The sequence below is a fragment of the Stegodyphus dumicola genome, chromosome 1 (assembly GCF_044657685.1).
Source record: "Stegodyphus dumicola isolate Sdum_Otavi_A_Nest chromosome 1, ASM4465768v1".
NCBI classification, from domain to species: Eukaryota; Metazoa; Arthropoda; class Arachnida; order Araneae; family Eresidae; genus Stegodyphus; species Stegodyphus dumicola.
This window is the reverse complement of record NC_140768.1, coordinates 273,339,045-273,367,002: the sequence shown is the minus strand read 5'-3', so window position 1 is coordinate 273,367,002 and position 27,958 is coordinate 273,339,045. Positions and strand designations below refer to the sequence as shown.

Sequence of the window (27,958 nt, the reverse complement as noted above, 5' to 3'; positions counted from 1 at the left end):
GAACTATAACACAATACAGCATAAGATACAGTGAACATAATAAAGGAACGAGTGAGTTCTCGAAACTTAAAGAATATCAAAATTTTTTTAAATGAAAATTCTGAATAATATATAAATAGAATTCTAAACAATTTAAAATAATTTCAATAAAACTAGCAGGGCACTCAGGAAAATAAAAAAAGAAGAAATCTGCTGCTCTGAAGAGGTGGGAGGAGTTAACCCTAACATGTTGTAGTGCTAACTGCGGGTTATCTGACCCCAAATAAAGAACTTTTGATAAGCAAATAATTCTTTTACTCAGAATGAACAGCTTTCACCTTCTTCAGTAAGATCGCTCTCTTGGTGATGGAAATAAAGGCAACAAGATAAAAAAAAATGTTCTAGTTACTTGGGCACTGCAATCACAGTAGCTGCCTCAGCTGGTAGAGGTGTAGTGCAAAATCATTATTCAGTATTTAAGTCTGCAGGATGCGCGCTGCGCATGCTCGCGCTCTGCCAAGCCGGCAATGCTATTCGTATATTTTATGTTGCATCTTCCCCGGGATGAAGAAGTTCATCAAAAATAAAATTAACTCGTATAAAGCTAAACTAAGGTACCTTTACAAATTTCTGAAGTTCTAAATAATAAAATAGTTGTACTGATCTTTTATTTTTATTATCTTTTATCGTTCCCGTTGAAATCTTCAAATTGCAGCTGCATATCTGACAGCTTATATGAGTCTCTGCAACCTTTCCAAGTTTGCAAATATGACCAGGTAACTTTTCCTCTTGTATTGACACGATATCACCCATCTTGAACTCATGTGCCACGTTGATAAGGTGTTGTATAATAAGCAACCTTTAATTGCAGTAAATATTCTTTACGCCCCCTGCGCCAAAAATTAATCAGCAGATCTTAGGAATTGTTTCAGGATATATACTGTTTCCGGATAGCATTTTTTCTGCAGCTAACATGCTCAGTAGATATAGCTAGATCAGTCTCTTACTAAAAAATAAGAAAGTATGATCCTTATGAACACATCATAATGATCCTTATGTGACTGACACATAAGCTATCTGTCGAAAATAAACGATAGCTTCAGTTTCCTTTATGATAATATGTAGTTCTTCATACGATAATAAAATTTTCGAAACCCTTTTAACGCTTTGGTGAGCTGTTATTATGCAATAACTGTCCGTTTGTACGAGCTCGTCAGAAACACCGGAATGCAGCACATTTTGATATTCTCGTATAATCAACTATTCTATAAAGCAATGCTTTCCAGAAAGTATGAAGGAATGTTTTTGATTAGCAGTTAAACATGAATTCTAAAGCTGTCCTCCCAAACTTTTAAGTCCGTTCTCTTCCAAATTGGATTAATTAGTTCAGAAGAACTTTTCACCGCTTTTCCTAGAGACAATTGTATTCATTTCTTTTGGAACTCGGTTTCTTAAACATATTTAACTCAATATTCTGGCTTCTGCTAGTTCTGGTTCTGTCAAGAATTGTTTATCTTTTCCGAATCCAATTTGATACTGTGAACAAATTTCTTCAACCGCACTCTTTGTCGAATAAGCCTATACAGGTCGCTATAATTATTTAAGTTCAACAGTGGTTTGTGCTACGATTCAACTTCACATGACGTTTTACCACTTTTCATTTTCAATGAAATTTTAGTCCCGACATTTAACGTATGATGTCTGAAATGTGGGGTTTTGAGATTCCTGAAGCCAACTAGATCTGTCCCATTTATTATAATATATCGTTCGATTTAAGAAATATAAATTAGGATATTACATAATTCGCTTAATTTTACCGCTATCGAAAGCCCTAGAAGTCGAGGAAGTATAATTCGCTTAACTTAGCTAAAAAAATAAAACTCGTATTCCAACTTGTTCTGAATTTAGTTTTGAAATACGTTATTACTTTGTATACTCTTATACTAGCATCGTCAAACATATGCACTTGATTGATTTGTGTACATCACTCCTTCCATTCTAGTTATAGATCATGAAGCAAAGATTTATCCCAACCAATTCCCCTTTCCAAACTGACTGTAGCAAAATTTCAATCTGAACGTACAGTCACGCCGAGAATGCCGAAATACTTCCCACGAGTATTTAACACCCTACATTTCGTAGCTTGCATTCCTTTAAAGCGCTCGATCCCCCTTAAAACCCTGGAGAAATCAGTCTTCAAGATACCTTCTGCGTTATTCCATACAATTCCCAAAACCTTCAATAGTACACCTTTGAAGTTATAGGCCTGCTGACATTTTACATTTTTTACGATAGTATGCCTTTCAGTTCTTCAGAATTAGTGGAAAATTTGCATAATTTCCCACTCACTTCCGCCATTATTTCTTGCACGTTTGAAGATAAGAACGAAACCAGTATCTCCTCAAATTAAATCATCAATATAAGAATTATGCAGCATTTAGCAAGCTTCGTTTTTACTATCCTTATATTTCTTTAAATGCAATCTAACAGTTGCACAAAGAGAAAATGCGCTACATGAGATCCAAAAGGTACCTCTTTCAAATTCAAATAATTTTAAGTTATTTACTTGGTAATACATTTGGTTATTCCTAAACCATAGGCATCTGAGGAAGTTTCATTATTTTGCACTAATTCCTATGTGCAAAAATGCTTTTGCAATATCCTCTGTAAATCCACTGAAATTAAATGCAATCTTAAGCAAATTTTGCAAAAGATGAGTTCCCGAAACAGGTTGTCGTTAAGGGATAGACTTTGGATGATGTATCATGCACAATACGTAGTTTAGCGGTGGAGAGTTTTCTTTTCCAACAACTGCATGATGAGAAAAGTAATAACTCGAATTAGTCAGTACCTGAAACTGCCATTTTTCAAAATCCTTTTTGTTTAGCTGAGCCCTTGTCACTTCGTCATAGTGCTTGAACAATTCTAGATTGTTTCTTAATTTATTTCTCAGCGACTCAGCGACTAAAAATTCTAAACTAAAAATTCTAAACTCAGCGACATCATAAGTATTACTTAGATTCTGATAACGTTTCTTCTACAGATGTTTTGGTTCATATCTTTTATCTTTATATACCGTATTACTTTCGAATAAATGCATAATATCCTCACTGCTTTGCTAGATTTCAACTTCAAATTTGATTCATATCTGTTGTAGCTTCCATAGGGCTTTTAATTGCTCAGAAATACATTCTAGCTCAAAGTTACATTACTTACACATACCGTTGAAGAACTTCGCTCAAAATGTTTTCTTCCTTGAACTACGAACCAGAAAGTACTATCAGTAGTAATTATTCTCCTACTCAATCTTACTGATTTAGCATATCGCACAATTAACCGGCTAATTAAAAGATCAGCAACCGTATGTGCTCCAATATCTGACAGTTCAAATCCTTTAGCAAATGCTACTCGTTTTATCCATTTAGTTGGAAGTGCTATTTGCCCATTTGTAATTTCTGTTGTAATAAGAACTTCAACTCTAATGTGTGCAGAATCAAACGAATTATGTCGTAAACTGAAGAAGATGAACTATCACGCCAAAAACTCATATATTTTAATTGTTTCCTTGCGAACTATTTCCAGTGCTAAAGCATCCGTAATTTCCTTTATAAGACGCCGGCTTAAATCAACTAGCCGGCTTTATAAGACGCCGGCTAGTTGGAAGTGTTATTTGCCCATTTGTAATGTCTGTTGTAATAAGAACTTGAACTCTAATATGCAACGCCGGCTTAAATCTATTGTGCAGAATCAAACGAATTATGTCGTAAACTGAAGAAGATGAACTATCACGCCAAAAACTCATATATTTTAATTGTTTCCTTCCGAATTATTTCCAGTGCTAAAGCATCCGTAATTTCCTTTATAAGAAAGTAACGCTATGATCAAGAATCATATAAAATTCTCATAAATTCTTATTTTCTTGCTGTGTTTAAAATATCATTAGTATTTTGCAATAAAATGCCTTTCAAATTAGAAAACAATTCAAATTAGAAATGCAGTTGACGTATTCTCAGACTTGGGTGTGGTATCACTCTTCTTAACTACTCTGTCAAAAATTAAGTAACTATGTGATTGGTTGCATATGTTACAAGATGTATTTGCGCCAACACCTGTTTGGCGACATGCCGATGTTTCAGACAAGGAAAACATAATCCTTGCAATTTTACTTTTCACTTTCTATCCAGAAGGGCCAATGGGTAATTTCCTGCATAATGTGCTTTAATTCTGCAAAACATACGGCCTTCTTGCAGTGAATTAGTTAATGCAGTTACACTTCTATTCTTCTAGAAAGAGTAATTTTATTCGAATTTTTCCTCCTGAGTTTTCCTCCTGACTCCACTACTAACATAGCGCCCACCAGCGGCCGAGCGGTAAAGTCGCTAAACACTGGTAGTTCAGTCCAAGGTTCGAATCCCGCCAACGGACTGGCTGCATGGCTGTTTTCGTGGTTTTTCCCATGTGTAACGTGTATACGAGCCAGTTTCCCTTAGAAAGTCCTCCACGAAGACATCCCTCCCCTTAGGCAGATAGCCCTAGTGTGCTTTGCCATAATTAAATACACCACCACTACTAACGTTTCTATAGTTAGAATGAATTAACAAGGTAGATGCTTCTCTACATTCTATTTTTCTTGTTAAAAATGTTAAACAAACTCATTTCGCTTTCTTAAAGTTTTAAATTAGTTTTCTGTCTAAATTCATTCCTTCAGACAATTTTTGTAAAATAAAAAGACATAATATATTCCCATGCGAACCTACAGTGACGTCAAGAATTTGTAAACTTCTTAACTGCGCTTGAAGCTCGTCGTGCAACTTTCTTAATGTGTTTATATTAATCGAGTTTGTTGCTGGCTTGCTAGCTAACAGTTTAATTACATGAGAACTGATAAGGACAGTTCGACCAAACCACTCCTTAGGGACAACTACTTATTCTCACTACTTAAGGAAAATCCTGAAAACGCTGTAAGAATACTCCCTAACAAATGACATGTTAAGCAGCTGATTTTTTTCTCCTTTGTCAGTATTTCATTATTAAGTATTTCTTCTTAAAAACCATTCAAGTGTCTAGCCACGTATTGTGCTCCCCATGAAATTTCGATATTTCTAACTTGACCAATTTCACAATACTTCTAGTAAATATAACGGGATTTACATTCTATTAAGTATTAAGACTTCTATTAATGCTTGAATACAACCTTGTAGTTTCTTTTTTCTGGCCACGGATGACTGCAGCTTGGGTGCTTATTCTACATCTAGGACAACATAAAAATTTGTTTAGTTCACGGCGTTTAGAGGAAGCAACACGAGTCGGATATGAATTTACACAACATTTCTTAACTTATTGTACATAATAAATGTTATATCGAGATGCTAAGCTTTTTCTGTATGTTGCCTAGCTAACATATTCTGCAAAAACAAAAGTACTTTTAGGTATTCTATTTTTTAAAAGACAATGTATAGCGGAAATTTTCATTCAAATGATGAAAGGCTATTGTAGGCAGCAATTAAAATCAAGCTCGATGTATGTTTAATAAATATACGCTTAATATTCAAACAGCTCACTTAAAATCCGAAATAAAGATTATTTTTCTTACAAACATTTTGTTACTGACTTATCCGAAAATTTAAGGAAATTTTTCTCTGAAAATGTAAGGATGAGAAACTTTTAATTTTCTTTTGCGTATGAAAATACATTTTATTCATATCATAGAAAATTATCTTTGAGATTCGCGATTTAAAAAACACAGCTGGTTTCTCATAATTTTTATCGAATGTGACTTTTTATCTTAAGATAAAACTCAGCAGTCTATATTCTCTCCAGAACGGAACTAGAAGGATGTTGCCGTTGATCCTTTTCGTTTTCTCTACTTCTCTCTCGTTTACTACCTCATCATGGGCATTACCAGGTAATGTTTTATATAAAAACAAACTTGGAAATTGTTTGGTATAATCAAAAATTTAAATAAAAAATTTAATCAAAATTTTAGAACTAGAATATTTTTTAATGAAAGATTCATTTTCTAGAAAATGCTGCTAAAATTGTTAATTGTATTGCTAGTGATTAAGACAGATTATAATGAAATCATCTTTGTTGAAATGATAGCTCAGTATGAATACTAAAATCTCGTGTTAAAATGTAAATACGAGGAACGTACCAAAAGAAAAGTTTAAGATTTGTTAAAAATGTGTAAAAGACGTAATGCAGACTCAATGAAAAAATGCAGCAAAATGGTACTGCATCATTTTTACATCTGAAACTTTACTTTGATGCCTTATTCTTTATGCTACATCTAGGAAAGATAACTTAGCTGCATGCAGTGCTTTATTTGTTGAGGAAAGGCACAACAGAACTCCAGATATCCAGATTCTTAACTAGTACTGCAATCTGTCATATATTAAAAAAATCCTGAAAAATGGTTTATCTGTATTCTTCAGAAAACATATAGATTTAATGTAAAGCAAGGAGAAAAATTTCGCACGTTTTTATCATACATTATTTCAACAGAGGTTTTTACGATATTTAAATACCTTTATTTTCAGTTAAGAAATTATAAAACGAATTTTTATTTTTCCATAAGTTAAACATGAAATTATTTTGTACTTGCCATAGATATACACCATCTCTATCGCAACTAAAACGAAACAATAAATTTAATCACCACTGACATCGGAACCATACATTCCCGGAATAAAGAGACGGATAATAGCAAGTGTGGAAGAAAGTTCAAAAAGATTAAGTTTGGTGCCAAACACTAGTAGGAACAAAACGTCAAGGAAGCAGCCAAAGAAGTACAAGGATTCCTGTGAACGACTTACGACTTACGGCAAGCTCAGAGTTTAGAAAGGAAGTCAAGCGCTTGTTCCCAAACACAACGATGAGTCTTCACGGTAGGTTCTATGGAAGATACGCCCGGCGGAGGATATTCCAACACTGTAGAAGAGGCTGCGAACGTTCCAGCCATCCGGTTCGCCTATCTTCTAGGCGAAAGATTCCAGGGTAAACTTCAAGTCCGAGACGATATCTCCAATCAACGGAAATTGACAGCTTAGCTAAAAAGTCTTCAAGGACTGGAAAAGTGGAAAATTCAGGAAAGGGAGCTTAGAAAAAAGCAAACTCGACGAGACTGTGAAACGCAGGCCCGAAGAAGAATTAGAGGGCCGTAAGCAAAGCTTCATGGAAGGATTTCGTTATTAGGTGAATGGAAAAGTTGACTGAAATTTACTTTCCTTCACAGATTCAATTTTTGTTTTATGTCGAAATGTGCAACAGTTGTTCTCAACTCATTTCGGTTATTCTCAAGTAGCAAGAAGCTCTGAATTCAAATGTGCATTTATTCATACTGTTTGTAAGAAGTTTGTTTCTAAAAATATAAATTCTGCTTTATTCTAACATTCTGATGTTAAGAAAATTTCGAGAAGTAACTTTAAGCAACGTATGAGCATATGATGTAAAGTTCAAACTGAATTTTATTAAATTAATATATTGTAAATATTTCATGTAGTGTGTTTAATATTTTTTATTGCAAACCTTAAAAGTTCTGTTAATATATGTGTTAAGTAAAGTAAATGTGAGCTAGCAAAAGAAGCGAAAATTAAGTTAAAAGCAAAAGCTAGGGCTATGCATCAAACTAAAGGTTAGACCCTAAGACCAACACAAAATTTGAATTACTTATGTTGTTAGCACATTAGGTGCGGTTTTGAAGTTAAGTGTTTTTGAGGTCTAGTGAGTCCAAATTTCTAACGTGTAGGATGTTGGTTAGGTTAGTGTTGCTACGCTTTTACAAATAACACTTGCTTATACATTTAAATATATTACTGAAGAGCAGTAGGGAAGAAAGATTTAATTAGAATAAATGAAAATGAATAAAAAATCTGATAAAATCGTATTAAAATGACTTTGATGAAGTGTTTAAATAAGAAAATGCTCAGAAAGGCTGGACTGAATTGAAATAATATAACATGTAATTGAAGTTTTCTGCTAAAATATCTTTTCTTCCGAATGATTGGAAGAAGAACAGCAGCTGATTTATCGTCAATTTAAGTTGAAGAAAACTGTTTGATGGAGATCGAACTCTTTATCATATAGATTTAAGATTAGCTTTAAAATTATTTTTTGTTACTATTCTGTTGCAAAAAGTTGGCTCGTAGTTAGTTGAAATTTAAGATCTCAACAAGGTCGTTAAGACTTCGCTGAGATTATTTAAATACTGGCAGAGAAAGATGTAAGGTATTTATTTAAATTAACCAGTTATTTTATATTCAGTATCTTTACTGTCAGTTCTACCTTCCATTTTCCTGCCAGAATGCAAAATTTATCTGCTTAACTTCAAATCATTAAAATTTATGTACACTTGATACTGTCTTTGCATACCAGATGAAAACATGGAATATTCATGTATAAAAGATAACTGTCATTCAAATACGCGATTCATTTCCAGGTGTAAAACTTCATTTAAAGGCTAAACTGTTTTCAAGCAAATATTCAAACGCTTAATTAAACCTCAATTTGTTTTTTAATCATGCGTATATATTTCTGTTCTTGTAATATTTAAATATGTATATATATAGATAAATTATCGTTCATATATAAAATCGTAGAAAACCAAGACTACGAACGTTGTACGGGAAAATAAGTTTCATATGTAGTAATTGTATTTTATTTTTTGGTGTTTTCTGACTATTTTCGGACGTTTTATTCCCAATGCAATACGTTTCATACAATTTTCCCATAATGGTACTTTTTCTTAATATTTAAATATTAAGCATATTTTTTCCTAAACACTTTATAATTGTTTCCTAAGTAGCAAATTAGGGTAAGGCTAAACTTTGATTTCGAAGCAGCAAATTGGGTAAGGCTAGGTAAAATTAATTTTTAAATTCATTTTTTCTTTTGAATTGGAATTCTGAAATTACGCCGCAATGAATATATTCCCTTGCCAGCTAAACTAATAGGTATTTTCTTAAAAATCCTGCATTCCTTTTAATAATCTCAGGCACAGCTATAGAATTAATGCTCATATTGATTAAAAATAATTTAATTTAATTTTTTTCCCTCTATAAAGGGAAGGAGAAAGATCCTATGATAAATCCAGGAATGTTCGAAGGAGACATGTTAGGTGTTTCAAGATCAAAGGTGAGAGATATTCCATCTTCTTCTTCAAGCATTTGTCTAAATGTTTTTTATTGGACATAAACTCTAAAATCTCCTAACAATTAAGATAACAAATCAGACTTTTCATTTGATTGAAAATTATTTCTCTTCCTCAAATTCAAAATTTTAAAAATAAGGATTGTGTTTGTAAGAAAAATCGCAACAGCTCAACATACGCAGCTTCTTTCAAAAGTAATCGAGCACTTTTAATTTCCGAAAATGATGTCCAAAATTTTAAGTGCATTAAACTGAATCTTGTTTCTTAGTTTTCTTTTAAAATGTTTCTTTCTCAATACAGCAATTTTAACAGCTTGTGTTTAAAGCAGAAAAATAAAAAAGGTCTTCGCACGCTGCTCAGACTATGAAAAAAATCATCTGTAATAACTTACAGTATGTGCATTTATCACAGTACTTAATGCTGAAACCCAGAATTCTTCTATAAAACTTTCGGAGAATTATAATTATTTCAAAGTTCTATTTTTATGTCTCCTTCAAAAAAGCACTCTATTAAGAAATGAGTAAATTTCTTTTTAATCTGAAGTTACGAAAGAGGGAGGTGTATTAGAAAAGTTGAAGAAATGGTTCATTTAAAATATTTAATAGTTGTTTGATACACTAAACTATAATCCAAAGTATGATAGAATTAAAAATGAAAGAATACTTGAGATTTCAAGACCTATAAAATGCAATAAACTGTTCAAGATGGAATGCTATAAAGTACTGTTCAAGATAGAATGCTATAACGTACTGCTCAAGGTAATTAAAATGAACGAATACTGAATTTTGAAGAAGAACTTTATTAATCAGGTCAGAGGTCATTAATCACGAGATTTAAAGCAAAAATACAATATGTTCAGCTCAGCGGCTAGGTTAGCAAGTTAAAAAGATATTACTGATGTATTATGACAATGTTTAGGTTTTAAAATAATATTTCAAATCATTGGTAAATATAACTCCGAATTCGACTAAACTAGTTACCTTTAAACTGGCTACTTTTACTAAAATTGTAAGTTAGGACAGTAATTCTACTAGAATTATACTAGAATATTAATAGAATAATTCTATAAAACAATAACCTTAATCTTAACCTTATGAATGTACAGCTCTGACTGCTGTCTAATAATACTGATATATTTAAAGTTATTTTTCAATACCCGCATTTAAATCCTTTCAAATGAATTTGGCTTGCAATGATATGAAATATTTGAAAACAAAATATTTCTTTAAATCAGTATTTGAAATTAATAACCCAAGATGAGTGGAAGAAAACTGGATTAGAAGGAATAAAAAATCTGGTTGAATACAGCCAAAAAAAACTAATAATAACGGAGCAAAATATTTAATTTTTTTAAGTTTTATGCATTGAGTGTCTTAATATTCTTTTACATGATTTTCTGGTCCAAAAGTGAAGACATAAATTTTCAGTCTCCATCCAAACCCAATGTTTTATTTTGGCAGGAAATATTTAGTGTAAAAATAACACTGTATTACACATACACTTTACAACACAGAAAGCGGCACACCAAGAAGGACTTATCCGAATGGGAAAAAATTGCGTATACCCGTACTTTTAATTAAAATATACAAATGGTTAACTTTGGTAGCCAATGACTGACTAGCTAGAGCTCCAGCGCATTGCAGCAGAACATCCAGAGGATGTATAAAACACAGGATATTCCAATCATAAGACATAACTTCTACGTGAATGTTCCTTTGAAATACGTGGATTGTACCAATGCTTCGTAGACAGTTTCGCGAACAGTATGAGCAGATATCACGATGTGAGAGAGCACGTGCAGGTGTTTTAAAAGAAGCAGGATTGCTAGAATTTGTGGTAGAAGTGGGGATTCGATTCGACGATATTGGCAGGAATAGATGAATTATAGCCTTTCAGAGGGTCATGAAGGTAACTATAAACCGAGAGTGAGGGCAAAGTGTCGTCCGATTTGCATTCACTGCTCCTAATGCATCCTTATCAACGATCTGACGTGTAACAATGATACCAATGACTGTAATGACCATTGATAGGGGACTCAAAGAGGACTGAGGTCAGGGAGGCCATTATACTAACTGCCCCTCACCGCTGCACATCGCCAGGCACATTTGTAGGGGTATCAGATGCATTCGACATGGGACCTCACTCTCACTCACTGGAGTAGAACTGCTTTCAGCAATGAGACCCTCTTCGAATTGAGCTCGATGACCAGCGAAGAAATGTTTGGAGACTTCCAGCACTCGGGTACCCATCTGACTGTCGCCCGCTACACAGACTGACAACCAGGAGTTATTTTGTATGGGGTGTCATTTCATTCGATAACCTGACCGCTTTAGTTATTACTTTTGGCACCTTTACAGCATGGCGGCACGTCGACGAGATTCTACCCCCATAGTGTTACCTTTCTTTCCACGAACCCTTGTGCCTACGTTTCAACAGGATAATCCCCGGCTGGTACACGGCTGCCTTCGTGCTTCTCCAACACTTTCCTGACTAACGCGATTGCTAGACTGTTTAAATTAATAAGCACCAATACAGCATGCTTGTGCTCTGATGAGCAGGTGTCACCGACGTCCCTGTATCGCACTGATCTAATTCGGCAATTGGAACGTGTATGGCTAGCAATCTCGCAGGACATCAACATATACAAGTTCACTTTTAGAGGCGCCACTGCTTTTAGAGGCACGGTTCACTTCAGATGTACCGAGTTTTAGCTGCGTCAAGCAACTCACAAAATAAAGAAGAAAATTAAATTAACCTTTTTGTTCAATCTTAATGTAACAGAACAAGCGCAACTTGTTCTACAGACGGAACTTTCATCACTTGTGGACTTTTAAATTAGCATAAAGACAGCTGAATTTAAACGCTAATAAAGTATTCTAAGACTACAAATTAAACACTAAAAATAACCCGGATCAGATAACTTAGCGGCTTGTGTTTAAAATTTCGATTAGCGGAAATTTTAACGCCAGCCTATCACTTTAAAGAAGAGTTTGCGGAAAATACTAACAAGAAAACGCGACAGCCAGAAGATCTTATCTAAAAATTCAAAATCTGCAATTTAAATACACACAAAATTAATTTTCATTCTAATGAGGAATACGGAAAGGAGAAGTTATATATCATAACTATTGATTAATTAGCATAAGATACTTTACAGTTTACTGCACAAACTCTTTCTTCAATTGTATTCAATAGTTTTCATTTAAAACATTTAAAATTTCCACAGCATTTTCAGAAATCAAATGTACCCGATCTCATTTTGTGAGCCACTATATACCTTGAATTAAGTTCTCTGAAATATAAGATTAAAAATATCAGAATCTCAAAATAAAATTCTGAAGTGGCCAGCATATGACCTTCCGTCAATTCTACGTTTTAAATAGCCACAAACTTTAAGTAAACATTGCTTCCCGTGATTCATTTGTAAACAAAATCTTATTTATTATTCCAATAAATAGAGAGGTCTGCAATTTGAAATTTTGGATTATATTTTATTGAATATAATGCCATGAAAAAAGGGATCAATATAATCACATGTTTGCCCCTTTATTTCTTTTATTAAAAATTTCATTTGAGCAGACGAATAGCATATAATTCAATTGGACTTAAAAAAATTTCGGTGATTATAACATATCTAAAATAAATAGGTACTACCATAATTTAATACCAAATACAATAACTTAATTTTCTTCTATGTTGTTTCTATAGTATCAATAAATCTAAATTCATTTTGAACTGCTTGTACATCCCTTCAATGTTTAGATATCAGCAAACAATTCTCGCTATTATTCTCCAAGCTTCAACAATGCTCGCTAAGTTTGAACTATATCATAATGTATTTTTTCACGAAATTCCATTCAGATCATGAAGTAATCATTTCTGGTTTTCAATTTTAGCCCAAATATAATATGTTTTTCCTTTGATATAAAAGGGAAAATTATAAAATAAATATATAATATATATATATAAGTTTAAGCTTAAAATAACTTTTATATATATAACATATATAAAAGTCTAATATATATATATAAGTTATATATAAAATAAATATATATATATAATATAAATAGCCACAAACGTTGATATAAATGTTTAATATTAAAATTGAAAAGTTTTGAACTATATGTTAATATAGATTTTCATTAAAAACTGGTTCAAATACAGTACCACTTCCGGTTGTCTATATGGACTTCAAGTAATGGTCCACTTCCAGTTGTCTAATTTTACCCAAAATCTAAAATCTAATTAACTCTTTATATTAATACAGAAAACCTAAATACAAAAAATAGAAATTTTTGGAAGTTTGATATAAGAGTTCTTTTGTACGAAACATTCTCACACACCTACACACTGATACACAGGCAGATAGACATCATTGTAAAAATAGTAAAAATGTGTTATAGGGACACTTGGTGGTGCTTATTCACTGAAAACTCCCTAGCCAATTTTTGAGCCGAATATACTACTTACCTATGTATATAGATTGGCGAGAGGTAATAATAGTAGATGCTATATTATAACAAAATAATGAAAGTTTTGTCTACTTCAGCTAAAGCATTAGTTTTGAAGAACAAATATAAGTGTTCTTCACTTCTTTAGGAATCTATGCGTACTTTATGTAAAAGACGATTTAATATCAAAGGGTTTTCGAAATTATTTATCCCAGTTCTCTCTCAAAATCAGTACAAATTTAATGGTTTTACAATAAAAGATCAAGAAGAACAAGTTTCCTTAATGCGATTTAATTTGAAAAATTTCTAAAACGAAACAATATTAAAAGATTAATGCTTGCATCTAGGAGATTACATAAAATTGATAAGAACTAATATTTAAAAATAAATTATTTTATTTAATGTTTAGTAAATAATATACTCACGTGTTTCAAATTCTTTAATATTTTCAACGAAATTTCCAATCGTAACCAAAATGGCGTGAATTTTTTGTACAATATTCAGATTTCTGTCTTATAAAATTTACTACTAAATTACATCAGACAGAAATTATTTAGTGATAGGAGTTTCACAAAATTTAAATTTCTGAAAAATGAAATAGAAGCAAATGCACCTGAATTGAATAAATTTATGTAAAAAGTGAGGCTTTTGAATATTTTAATTTGAGCAAATTCTTTCCAATAGTAATAGTTTATTAAATTATGTTTTAGTAGCTGCTCTTTCCCTTTTGATAATCAATTCTTTTAGTTCGAAGAACAGTTGCAAAGAATAACAAGAAAAGCGAGGTTTTTCAATCATAAAATAAACGAATTATTAATTTTGACTTAAGTTCTTTTTAATAAGTTTAATTACATAGTTAAAAGCGCAAGAATAGATAGCAATTTTAGCACTTTTTTGTAAATCGCTATTACCAGAAACTAATTATTAAAATCTTATTTCTACTAAAGAAACGTTTTATTTTTCTGTCGTAAAATAATTACAGTGTTATTTATCGTTTCATTGAATTATTTCCTGGTAGAAAACAGAAGTAATAAAATTTAAAAATTAATATTAAATATACTTAACATCAATTATTGTGATATATTTTAGGATAGAAACGCAGTTCCTCTTGATTCTCAAAGATGGCCTGGAGGAGAAATTCCTTATATTATAAAGGAATCAGTCGGTAAGTAATGAACAGAGCACAATAATGGAACATTTTAGAATACTTAACCTTTTAAGCATACAATCACTCAAAATGGCTACATATTTTGATTTGCTGCATGCTTATTCTTAAAAAGCCAAAAATAATGCATAAAAAATCAGAAATACTCTGGCTTCCAAAAGTTAAACATGCAATGCAGATTAGCAATTTTCGAAAGCGTAGTTGAATTTGAGCGGCTAAAAATCGCTCCGGATGCAGAGGACAATATATAAATATCGTATGTGACAGCCAATGACAATTGACTGTCTGGTCATATGCAAAGTTGAAGCATTCGTTGAAGACCCCAGCAATCTGAAGAGTTTGAGAAGGTTCATTTAAATGCCTATACGAAGTGCTTGTAACTTTGGTTGGATCATACTTGATGGAATTCCTATTTCTGTAGCTGAAAGAAGACAAATGGCAGAGAATGAGTGGTGGCAAGCCATCTGGAGCATTGAAGCAGGAGAATGAATTTATGACATCGCTTTTTTCTTTGTTGATGATTATTCAATAATTTCCTGAACGTGAAAACAATTCCAAAAAGCTACACAGTCGTCCGAAGACATGTGCCTGGTGAACCAAGGGTTACCATTCCTTCTGAATGTTTATCTTGTAGGGTTTATATTTATTTTAACTAACATTTATTTTAAGTTTAAACTATCTTTCCTGTCAAGCCTTACTTTCCCCTGGAACTGCCAATGCCAGAATATGTAAATTTTAGTAGAACGCGCAAGGATTCAAATTATCAGCGGAAGTATTATGATTTAAATAGGAAGGAAACGAGTTCGGAGTGTGATATTCTTACTTCACGAGCGCGGAGATAGTGAGCGAGAAATTGAAGAACCCCGCGTTTCGGCCTATGTGCTTGGCGGGAAGTAGTGTTAATCGTTCAAGCGAGCTTCAAGTCTGCTGAATTAGCAGCGGTGTTGTAAAACGCGGTGAGTTAGTTATTTTAGAGAGCCTCGTAGTTAGAGTCTTGTCTTTACTTTCTTTTCAGGTTATTATTTTTATTTGACCGCCGAGTTGGCGCCGTCTGTAAGCGTCAAGAGCACGCAATTGTAATTTATTACGTTGAATAAAAAGGGACTTAAACCCTTTACAAGACTCTGTGTTTTATCCTGTTTTCACAGTCACCCCTTGGTTGCGTGCAAGTTGGAGGCGCGCAACGTTACATTGGCGCCCGAACAATTATCGAACTGAAATGGCCGAAAACTGGATGGAAGCCGCTGGACAACACCAAGAAATGACAACTCAGTTGGAAGGATTTGGATATATGGTCCAGACGTTGAGAGCGTCAATCAAGCCAAATGTCCATTTGGACGGAAAAAATTCGGTGGCGGTATTTCTAGAAGGTCTAGAAAACCACTTTCAGCTCTACCCTGTTCCCGAAAGACAAAATGTTGCCATCGCCTCATCAGCACTAAGAGGACAGGCCGCGCTATGGTGGAAAAACATAGGCAAATTTTTATTAGGGGAATTTGGAAGCCAGACATATATATTTGAAAATTTCAAAAAATCGTTAGTAAAGGCCTTCCCCATAGTGAAAGATCGCGCACGGCTGGAAGCCGAGCTATATAGTTTCTATCAACGGGATACAGCAGAATTGACGGACTTTATTCTACGAAAAATCAAGCTAACGGATATGCTGTATGGAAAGAAACCCGATGCGGAGATTATTGAAATAATATTACCAACATTGTTACCCGCTGTTCAAGACTACTTTGAAATTAGAAACCCAAGCACATTGCAGGAACTCTTCGAATTGGCGGTGAAGTTTCAAAATCGCAGAATAGCGGAAAAAGCGAGAGGGGAAACATATTCTCAAAGTACCCGAAGGAAATCTTCAAATGAGGAAACCAGAAATGGAAATCGCTCTTATGGGGTAAAAAGCTATCAAGCTAACGCATCGAAACTCGAAGGTCAAGGCCCAAAAAGAAAATTTGAAAATAAGCATCCGCGTACCCAGAAGACACAGATTGAAAGGAAAGCTTTAAACGAGTACAGGGGCCTGTGAAAGGGAGGGTCCAGACCCCGGAAGTTTTAAAAAAACCCTCAAATAGACATTTAAATACGGTCACCGTAAAAAACTCACAGCTAATAATTATGCAAGCCCTGGTTGGCGATGTACCAGTAGAAGCCCTCATCGATACAGGAGCAGAAGGAAATTTTATGAGTGAAAATTTCTTCAAAAGAATTTTTATAGGGTACGATTATTTAAAACCAAAAATACGGAAATTATAGCGGCGCAAGGAAAAACATGTCACTGCATCGGGAAATTATCATTAAACTTACAGGAAGAAAAGAGGAAAGTCTCAAAGTATTAATTTTTGGGTGAAAGATCTGCAACATTCTCTTATTTTAGGTATGGACTTTTTAAGGGCCGCGAGGGCCAAATTAAATTTTCAAGATAGTTCCGTGGTGTTGGAGATGGACCAGAGGGTGGTGGAACCTGTGGAGACACCGCAATTGGACCTTAGCCATCTGAATGACCATGAAAGGAAAGCAATACAGCAAGTGGTGAGTAATTTTTCTCATTTGTTTTCAGAAAAACCAGGAAACTGCCAAATAGTGACGCACAAGATTCAATTAAATGCCGAAAAACCTTGTAGGACTAAGCCATACCGTTATGACAAACAAAAAGACTTAATCATCGAAGAACATATTCAGGAGATGTTAAAGAATAAAATAATAACGCCCATAAATAGTGAGTACGCGAGTCCAGTCGTACTATGTAGGAAAAAGAACGAGTTTCCTCCTTCGGATAAAAGGGCTTGGAGGTTTGCTATTGATTACAGAAAACTAAATAGTATTACCAAATTTCCAGTTTACCCTTTGCCGGTTATAGACGAGATCATTAGACAGATCAAATCGACAAGATATATGTCTACTTTGGACTTAACGTCTGTCTACTATCAAATAGCTACGAGACCCGAAGATATACATAAAACTGCGTTTATAACAAAATCGGGCACTTATGCATTTTTACGCATGCCTTTTGGGTTGTGTGGGGCCCCATCAACATTCCAGAGAGCTATGGACATTGTTCTAAAGCCTGTCCTAGGAAAGTCAACTTTAATTTATCTAGATGATATAATTATAACGAGTAGTACGGATGAACAACATATTAATGATCTAGAACAAGTTTTTAAATTATTAAAAGAGGCCGGTCTTACAATTAACGCCTCAAAATGCAAGTTCGCAACTAAGGAACTTAAATATCTCGGTTATAAAATTTCGCAAAAAGGTATAGAAACGCAAGATTCAAAAATAAAAGCTATTAAGAATTTCCACCGCCCAACACCGCCAAGAAACTTTCTTCCTTCCTTGGGTTATGTTCTTACTATCGATCTTTCATAAAAGATTTCGCTAATATTGTTGAACCACTCTTAGTAATCAAAAGAAAAAAGGGTAAGTTTACGTGGACAGCGAAGCTAACACAGCTTTTGAAAGATTAAAAGAAGCACTTATTAATGCCCCTGTTTTAAAATTCCCGGAGGGGGACGAAAACCTGGAAATTGCAGCAGATGCATCAGACTATGCGGTGGGTGCGGTTCTTATGCAAAATAACCATCCTCTGGCATTTTTTAGTAAAACATTGAATCAGACACAAAGGAATTATACAGCTACAGAAAGAGAAACATTAGCCGTATTAATGGCTGTACACAAATTTCGAGTTTATTTCGGCAAATCGCCAGTAACAGTCTTTTCGGATAATGCGGCTGTTGGTAGACTTTACTCGGGGAAAAACCTAACGCCCAGGTTAATAAGATGGGCTTTAAAACTCCAAGAATATAATATCACAATAAAATATAAACCGGGTAAGGAAAACAATGTAGCTGACGCACTTTCTCGTATAAAACTGGACGATGAAGGAAATGAACTTAAATGCGCTGTGTTGACTTCAAAAATTTTAGATTCTAGAGATACGGTTATTACTGAACTGAAAGCTGATCCTGAATTTGGAAATATCTATGCTTATTTGAAAGACCCCGAAAGCTTCGAGCACACAGATGTCAATGCGATAAGAAATAGAGCAAAAAACTATGAAATAATAGATAATTTATTATTTTATACGAAAACAACAAACGAAAATCTTGAGTATAAACCAGTCATCCCAGCCTCGCTTCGATTAAGCATTTTGAAGGAGTTGCACGAGGCAAAAACAGCGGGCCACCTAGGGGTCAGAAAGACTATATAAAGGGTACGCGAGGCGGTATATTTCCCGCAATTATACAAAATAGTAACGGCGTATGTCAGGTCCTGCAATCAATGTCAGTTAATAAATGATATTAATTACAGCCCGGCCGGGTACTTAAATAGCATTCGCGCTACATTTCCGAATGAAATTTTAGGCATAGATCTTCTTGGTCCCTTCCCCCAGAGCGAGTTAAATAAAAATCGTTTTCTTTTAGTAATAGTAGATCATTTTTCAAATTGGACAGAAATTGTTCCACTTAAACGCGCGTCAGCCAAAACAGTCGCAGATGCATTCTTACACAGATACATTTTAAAATACGGTGCACCGATAAACGTCATTAGCGATAACGGGAAACAATTCATTAGTCAAATATTTGAAAACATATGCAATGGACTTGGCATACGCCATATCAAAATGGTTCCGTATAGACCACAGGCTAACATAGCAGAAAGAGTTAATAAAAACATAGTAAAAATAATTCGCAGTTACGTTAGCACACATCACAAGCGCTGGGATGGCTACATAAATGAATTAGCTTATGCTTTAAGAACGGCACATCATGATACTACGGGAAAAACTCCAGCAGAATTATTCTTAGGCCGAAAATTTATTACGCCTTTAGATAAATTATTCTTTGTGCAACAAAGAGAGCAGGAGTTTAAACAAAAAGATGTGCAAAAGTTGATTGATCAGGCGCTTAAAACCTCGGATACGGCACGAAATAGGCAGAAAATATATTATGATAGAAAACGCCGTGAAGCAGATTTTAAAGTTGGGGATAAAGTATTGAAGCGGAAATTTTCTTTATCAAGTGCCCCAGACAATTTTATGGCAAAGCTAGCTCCAAAGTTTGAAGGCCCCTATGTAATTCAGGAAATCAAAGGAGTAGTATTATATCTTAAGAACGAGAGAGGGGAAATCTGTAAAGCAAGTCCCGACCAGGTGAAAATACTATAATCCAAATGATTTTGAAATCCTTAAAAGTTTCTTGCAGGACTCAAGTCTAAACGAGGTAGAAGGTCCAGAGACTACAACAACTATTCCACCACCCAAGAAACAGAGAACTGAAGAGAGACCTAGCACTTCTACAACCCGGACGTCGGTATCAAAAAAAAAATAATAATTTTCAAACTCCAGCGTTTAAGAAAAACAAAAATACAGATGCACCGGGTAAAGAAAACGTGGTAAAGAGAAAAACACCACCTACAAAGGATTGCAGGAAAAATTATACATCAAGGAGAACGCGCACACGGCCACAGAGTCAGGTGCCAGCAAGGCCGCCGTTCCGGAAACTGAAACGACAACAGGAGGCACAAAAATACGAGGAACAGAAGAAATTCAAGAAGGACTCCAGACCGGAGGACGTCAGGACCAGCCGTCCCAGGGAAAAACGGAAATGCCAACAACCAGACGATTACTCCGCCAAGAGGCCAGCATGTAGAGGACGCAAAAGAAAAAGCAAAGTGGACGACACTCGGAGATCAGTAAAGAGAAGATTAACATCCATGAAACCTCTAACTTGGGAACAATTTTGCCAAAAACGAATGACGGAGTTTCAAGCATCGAAAACTCAAAGATAAGTTAAAACCTTCTATAATTTTTTTTTTCTCTTTTGTTCCGAAATGTTATGCATAAGTACGAAGTTCTATGTTTTGTCGAAAGTCAATATGTCTCGGTTGAGACTTAGTTTTGTTTTACTTTATTTAGCTAAGACAAAAGTATTATTTTCTTTAAGTGTAAAAACTAAAAACAAGCATTTTCTGTTGGTCGAAAGACTAATTCTGTTATGTTAAAGCCGAAATTTGGCCGAAGATAAAAATAACTTCGTATTCTTGTATTAATAAGAATTTTAGTTTCAGTGCCACCAGCTTGGCGAAGAATGAGTAAAATAAAAATTTATTTTCTCTTATTCATTTTATGGTAAATTGTAAACATCATATGTATTAAAATTTTGTAAATGTACGTAAATACTTGAATGTTATGTAAAAGTAGAATTTAGTCTAGAAGCATAAAATTGTAGATGCTAAAAGTGAATGCTTAAAAGCAATGAAGTCAAAATTTAAGTATTAAACTGTAAAGTCATGCTTTAGAGCGAAAGCCTGCATGTTTAAAGATGAATGAGGGGGAAGTTAGAATGAATGTGTTTTGTAGGGTTCTCCACCTACATTTGAATTTTTAAGAATATTAAAGTAGCTCATTGAGTTGTAGAATGTCGAGTAAGGTGTGTCTATTTGGTCGTTGAATTCTAACAAATCATGGTGGTTAGGGGAAGTGTTGTAAGACTAAAACACAAATATTCCCGTTTGACACCACACACGGTGGAGAGCCAGGGTAAAGTTAAATTAATCCTTGAAAAATTGAATGAATGTGAAGTAAGCAATAACTAAGAAAAACGAATCGTTTAAAAACAAAAATTTATTGTGTCAAGAAAGTGTAAATTATAATGTATTTAGAAAGATACTGATACTTATTCCTTCCAGATGCTGGAAGGAAAGACCAAGATTGATTGATGAAGTCCAGGAAATGTTGCTGTAAGAAGAGAGCTTTATAACGATCAACAGAATTTTAGAATACAAGTTGTTACATAAGATTTTTTTTGTGTAAACGTGGTTCTCGCCAGTTAGTTCAGAATTAGAGAAACTTACAACAGGTCGTTTGTAGGACCTGCTTCCAAGTTTTCGAAATTCTGGCAGCGGCAAATGTAGGGTTTATATTTATTTTAACTAACATTTATTTTAAGTTTAAACTATCTTTCCTGTCAAGCCTTACTTTCCCCTGGAACTGCCAATGCCAGAATATGTAAATTTTAGTAGAACGCGCAAGGATTCAAATTATCAGCGGAAGTATTATGATTTAAATAGGAAGGAAACGAGTTCGGAGTGTGATATTCTTACTTCACGAGCGCGGAGGTAGTGAGCGAGAAATTGAAGAACCCCGCGTTTCGGCCTATGTGCTTGGCGGGAAGTAGTGTTAATCGTTCAAGCGAGCTTCAAGTCTGCTGAATTAGCAGCGGTGTTGTAAAACGCGGTGAGTTAGTTATTTTAGAGAGCCTCGTAGTTAGAGTCTTGTCTTTAAGTTCTTTTCAGGTTATTATTTTTATTTGACCGCCGAGTTGGCGCCGTCTGTAAGCGTCAAGAGCACGCAATTGTAATTTATTACGTTGAATAAAAAGGGACTTAAACCCTTTACAAGACTCTGTGTTTTATCCTGTTTTCACAGTCACCCCTTGGTTGCGTGCAAGTTGGAGGCGCGCAACGTTACAATCTATATGACAAATACTATAATGAAAGCTCAGTCACATTAAGAAAAACACTGGATTAGCTACATTTGGGAAGAATTTGAAGTATTGTTAGTCCTTTTCAATGCAGTAATAGTTCAAAACACACAATGTCTTATTGGTTTCTTCTAGGGCTTCTCTGTTATCATTACATAAAATGTGTTGAAATCTGCTAAGAATGCAGAATTCAAATTAAAAATACTTTCAAAAAGAAAAGACATTTTTCAGTTCAAACTATTTTCAGTGCATAACAAATTTTACATAGAGTAAGCTTACGCAACTTCTTGTTACTAAAAGTTACAAATGAATGAAACCAATTTGTATTGTATTTTGTATGGTAAACAAGTGTATATGAATTTAAGCTGATATGGTAAAAGAAGCGAAAATAATAAAATTTGAAATACCACTGTAACATAATATACAATATACGTGAGCAGGAAATGTTGTAACTTAATGACTTGAAGTTACGTACCTTATTTCGTGACGAGAATAATATATGAGTCTAAGCAAGATTTCATACATTTTATATTATTTGTATAAAATTTTCAATAATGAGCATACAACTTATCAGGACTTGTATTCCTTTTAATTTGTTTTGGAAACATGACATGTTCTGACTGGACAAAGAGTTTGACTACAAACTATGTCTTAAGGAGTATTGAAGAGATAACAAGATGAGAAGGGTTTAGTTACCCTTTATTTTCCACACTATTACAGGAGCCCCCACACTGCGGGATACGAAGACCAACCACTTGTGGTCTGAACGTAAAAATATAAAAACTACTAACTAACTAAAACTAAGAGCTAACTTTGAACTAATTTAGCACAATGGCCTAACGCTAAGACTGACCTTTTAAATGATTACGTATGTAGTACGCAAACTGCCGAAACTACAATGTGTTTTAAATAACGAGAAGACTAAACCTTTGGCTTTAAAAGCAGACAGCAGCTGATTCGTGCGGAATGCTGTGGCAAAACGGCTCAATTTCCCGACTTTCCCTCTATCTAACTCTTGACAAAAAGCCATAACTTAAATACTTGGGCATTAGCAAGCACAATTTGCATAAACAAGTTAACGCTTTTAATGCTGGCCGGAAGTGGAAAACAGAGAGGATAGTAAAGTTTTAAAATAAAATAAACGTCGTACAATTTATGATCCGTACAAACTTAATTATTGAAAATAATATTTAAGACTGGAGAGAGCGTCATTTTATCATAGTCCGGAGCGACTTCGGAGTATTGAGATATCCATGGGAGCTTGGCCTTTTAGATGCGCATTCCATTGCATTATGTTTAACGTTCTTAGCAATTTATAGTGTAACTACTGATTATGCTCTGTGATGCTGAGAAGAACTGTGCGAGTGCTTTTGTGGAAAGTTCCAGAACTGTAAAGTATTTCTTCTGGTAAAAATAAATTTAATTAAGTTAATCATGTTTTGTGTGCATTCAATCTATTACGAACCCGTACACACGCAATACGATTTATACATTATATTATTAATTTTTATTTTTAAAGTAATGAATGCTGCTTCCCGATTAGTTAATCCTATTGTTTAGATTTTTATGATGGATTTTAATTAAATATTCATAAATGCCTTTTTAATTCCCTATAATAACAATTTTTTTTTTTTTTTTTTTTTTTTTTTTTTGTGTGTGTGTGTGTGTGTTTTTACAGCCTTTGTAGCAGTTAGTTTTTAATACATTTATGTTTAGTAATAAGATAAACATTTATGTTAACATTTATGTTATAGTAATAAGATATCAGTTTAAAAGGTATTTCTCCCGCCTTTCTAGCGTGGTGTAGTGGTCAGCACACTCAGCCGGTATTTCAGAGGTCAGTGGTTCGATTCCCGGCGAAGTCGGTTACTAATTTTTCATCTCTTCTTCTTTCAAAAAACTCCTAATGTCTCTACAGTGCCGCCCAAACTAAAAAGGTGTTGGATGATGATTCTCCGCATCCAGGATTTGGCGATTGGGTCCCTTGGAAACCCCAGTCGCCCTCTAAAAGGGGGAGTATGTAAGGTATTTCTCCCACCTTCCTAGCGTGCCTTCGTGGTGTAGTGGTTCTGCACGCTGGGCCGGTATTCCAAAGGTCCGTGGTTCGATTGCCGGTGAAGGCGTTTGCTCATTTTCCATGTTGTCTGCTTCCAAAAAACTCCTAATGTCTCTGCAAGTTGTCCAATTTAGTAGTAAGAAATTTCCAAAATCTGCAGATTTAATATTAATTTCATTCAAATGTTCGTTTGTTAAAATACTTTAGACATAAACTATTAAACACTTTTTTATGTAATATTGATAAAGTGTTTACATGTAAAATATGATATTTATTTAAAGTGTTTAAATGTAAATTATGATCATCCCTTGCAAATAATTAGCTTTTTATATCATTTCAAAGCTAACGTCATAATTCTTTTCAGATGCGAATACAAGAAAAGCTCTAAAAGCTGGAATGGATCACATATCATCTAAAACTTGTATCAAGTTTGTGGAAAGAAAAGATGAAAGAGACTACGTAGAGGTTTTCAAGGGAAATGGGTAAACTACTTTGAAATTATATTGTATTAATCGGCTCATCTCAGGATCTTCTTAATAAATTCAAGTGCTATTAAGAGAAAAAGGATACTTTAATCACACTGCGTTCAGCAATAATTAAACTGTACTTATAATATGGAAGGCTTTACTTTATATAATACTGCTACTTTAGTCCTATAACCCTAAAAGACATACAGCTGGTTTATATCTACATATATAGACACTATGTTTAGATGCTATGTATGGTATAGACAGACAAATTCTTAGGAAGGTTATTAAGCAACCATTTTATTTAAATACAGCTTTCTAAATAAGGGAATGTATGCTACAACAACCACAGCTCATGGAGAGGCAAATAAATAAGAACAAACAATTCAAATTAAATATTGATTAGTAGTTGAAGACCCTACAATTTAAATACTAAGCTGACTCAATAAATTATCGGCGCTTCAGATTAAAGCATCGGCCACGAGAAGCGGAAAGCCGAAACAATTACATTTAACTAGAGCTAACAGCTGACACGTAGCGTGCAATGCCCGAAACACTCTCTGTCTCTCAAGATTCAAAAACCGTAGCTTAAATACACACAACTAACTAATTTGCATTCTGGTGAGGAATATGAAAACAAGAAGTTAGACTACAGATCCAAATCATAATAACTGGTTACTATAAAATAATAACCTTATACTTTCCCCTTCCAGAATTTAGAAAATCGCAACGGAAGTCTTCAACGACTTTGACTAAGATTTTGAATTCTAAGCGCCTAACAATCAGTGGCGTAGCTAGGGTGGGGCAAGGGAGGACATGTGTCCCCGGGCGCAGCATCCAAGGGCCGCCAAATTGATGCTACGGAATTTTTAAATGAAATGTTTTCCCTCCTTGGCACACAGAAAGGGGCGCAAATTTTTCAGTTGTCCCCGGGCGCTGGAAACTCTGGCTACGCCCCTGCTAACAATATAAGCCTACTTTTGAAATCTTCACGTTAAATGTCTATAACTAATTTTCAGTTTTGTTTACTTTTGATATTGAATATGACAATACCTTTCATCTTACTTGATATTCTTATAATCCGCAATGAATCGGATTTCAATACTTCTGTTTTACAGTAAATAATTTTCTGTTTGTTTGCCTCCCTATGCTTGGTCATGTCACCAGGCTAAGCAAAAAAATTGGCTTTTTTTTACTATTATGCATTTCATGCTGTAAAGATTTGTTCCCTAGAGCCTTTACTTGCTAAAGAACTCAATTATTTGAGATCAGTTACCATTGACCGACGATTTGATAAAGACTTTAAAAAGGTGGTGGTCATTAATAAAGCCTTTAAAAAAATTCATCTTGCCATCAAAAAAGACATTTTGCTGTTAGAAATTCATTAATTACCTTGTGGTGTTTCCATCAGTTACAAAAGTGTACGAATTTTATAGAAGTTCAATTTTAAAGCTTCACATCAATGAACACAAATCTGTTGTCCGAAATTGAGCCAGCGTATTTCTTTATTCCTCCTCCTACATACGACGACATATTTCATTGTGCTTCGAATGTTTATTAAAGTGCTAAGTAGTAAAAAGGCAAGAAGTACTACATCCGATTAAATTTAACTGACGGCTTTTCGCGATAATTCACACAGACTTAGTACCATTTGTAAAATGTTCAAAGGTAACAAGATGCTATTTGTAATTATTGTCCGTTTTATTATATTTATATATTTATATTCCATAAAAACGCATTAATTAAGAGCGTGTTGATTTCGCATTCAAGGATTTTGTGAACGATTTTGGTCTTCCAGAAAGAATTATAAGATACAGAAAAATGCATTTCTCGGCGGAAGAATTTAAAGAATATTGCAAGATGAATAAGTTAAGCATGCAATAAATTCAACTCATCACTCGCAAGGAAATGGAGTGGTTCAGAGAGTCAATCGAGATATTTTGGCTACAATCAAGACTATCATGGAGAATCCAAATCACAAATATTGGGATAAAAACATCAAAGAAGGCAAAAGAAGCTTAAAAAATGTGATAAATAAAACTATTCACAAGACTCCATGTGGATACTTAATGACTTAATGACTGATTGATGAGAATGGCTGCAGACAAAGATGAAAATGAATGGTAGTTCTCTTTAATACTGCAGAACGAATTTAAAGAGAAGACTGAAGAAAACCAGAAAAATTTAAAGTCAAATGAAGACAAAAAGAAAAGTATTACGTTAACGTTTGAACCCGAAGAAAGTAGTAGTAATAAGAAGAATACCTAAACCGATTGCAGATTCCACCAAAATGCAACTGAAATATTTACCCACCAAGAGTTAGAAGGTTGCTGTGTTATAAGAGAAGAAGAGGAGTCATTACTTCAGTTCGACCGTCCATGTCAGCCAGTTCAAATCGTTTAAATACCAAGTTGAAAAGAATGAAGAGAACGATGAAAGTGAGGATGATGTAAATGATGACACTATGGTTGCAACAAAATTATAAGCCAGAACTATAACAAAGAAACGACTGTGAATTTAATGTGCTAAAATAGAACTATACACTTGAATTCTATTATCGAGGAGTTTTTTAAGTGCTTATCTCAAACTTGTTTGATTTTATTTTGTAGTGTCTTATGGTTTAATTTGTCCATGTAAATTTAAATATTATCTGAAATAAAGAGTATACTTGTTTGCCTGCACCAGAAACAAAATTGAGGTTATAGATTTACACTTTGATCTGGTAATGCTATTTTTTAGTCTAATAACTCTAACAGACATGAAGCGTTTGTCTGAGATTATAAGAAGTTTATTATGAGTATTAAGTCTTAAGAAGGTTAAAATTTCTTTAATTTTAAAAAAATTTAGAACATTAATGCATTCTTTTGTGTGCAAATTTTCTCAACTTTTGGTGATACAGAATAAAATATGGCAATCCAAATTGATCTTCTTTACGAGCAAAAGTTTAAAGCTTCTTTACGAGCTAACCATTTATTAATATATCTTGATCTTCTACTGTATATAAAATGTATATTTTTAATTGTTCCTAGCTCGTAACAAAGTCAGAATAGCCGAATGTTATCGCCATGCAGTATTTCTACAGAAATAATACAGCAAATATAAAAAATGTATGGAAACACTTAACATTTTAGTTGAAATTCTAATGATATGCTGGTTTTTAAAAAAATTTTGTGATTTTGCTTTTGCTGTTGAATTTTACGTA

General features: G+C 33.9%; 1 protein-coding gene across 1 annotated transcript in view; it reads left to right on the top strand.

The window, feature by feature from the left end:
* The first annotated feature begins 5,768 nt into the window (after window positions 1-5,768).
* LOC118196588 (astacin-like metalloprotease toxin 5) overlaps window positions 5,769-27,958 on the top strand; it is a 54,680-nt gene continuing 32,490 nt past the window's right edge. Inside the window, exons 1-4 of the mRNA XM_035368059.2 lie at window positions 5,769-5,884; window positions 9,041-9,111; window positions 14,668-14,743; window positions 24,654-24,771. Of these exons, the coding sequence (XP_035223950.1) occupies window positions 5,815-5,884; window positions 9,041-9,111; window positions 14,668-14,743; window positions 24,654-24,771 (335 nt within the window). The 5' untranslated portion in view covers window positions 5,769-5,814. The remainder of the gene's footprint in view (window positions 5,885-9,040; window positions 9,112-14,667; window positions 14,744-24,653; window positions 24,772-27,958) is intronic.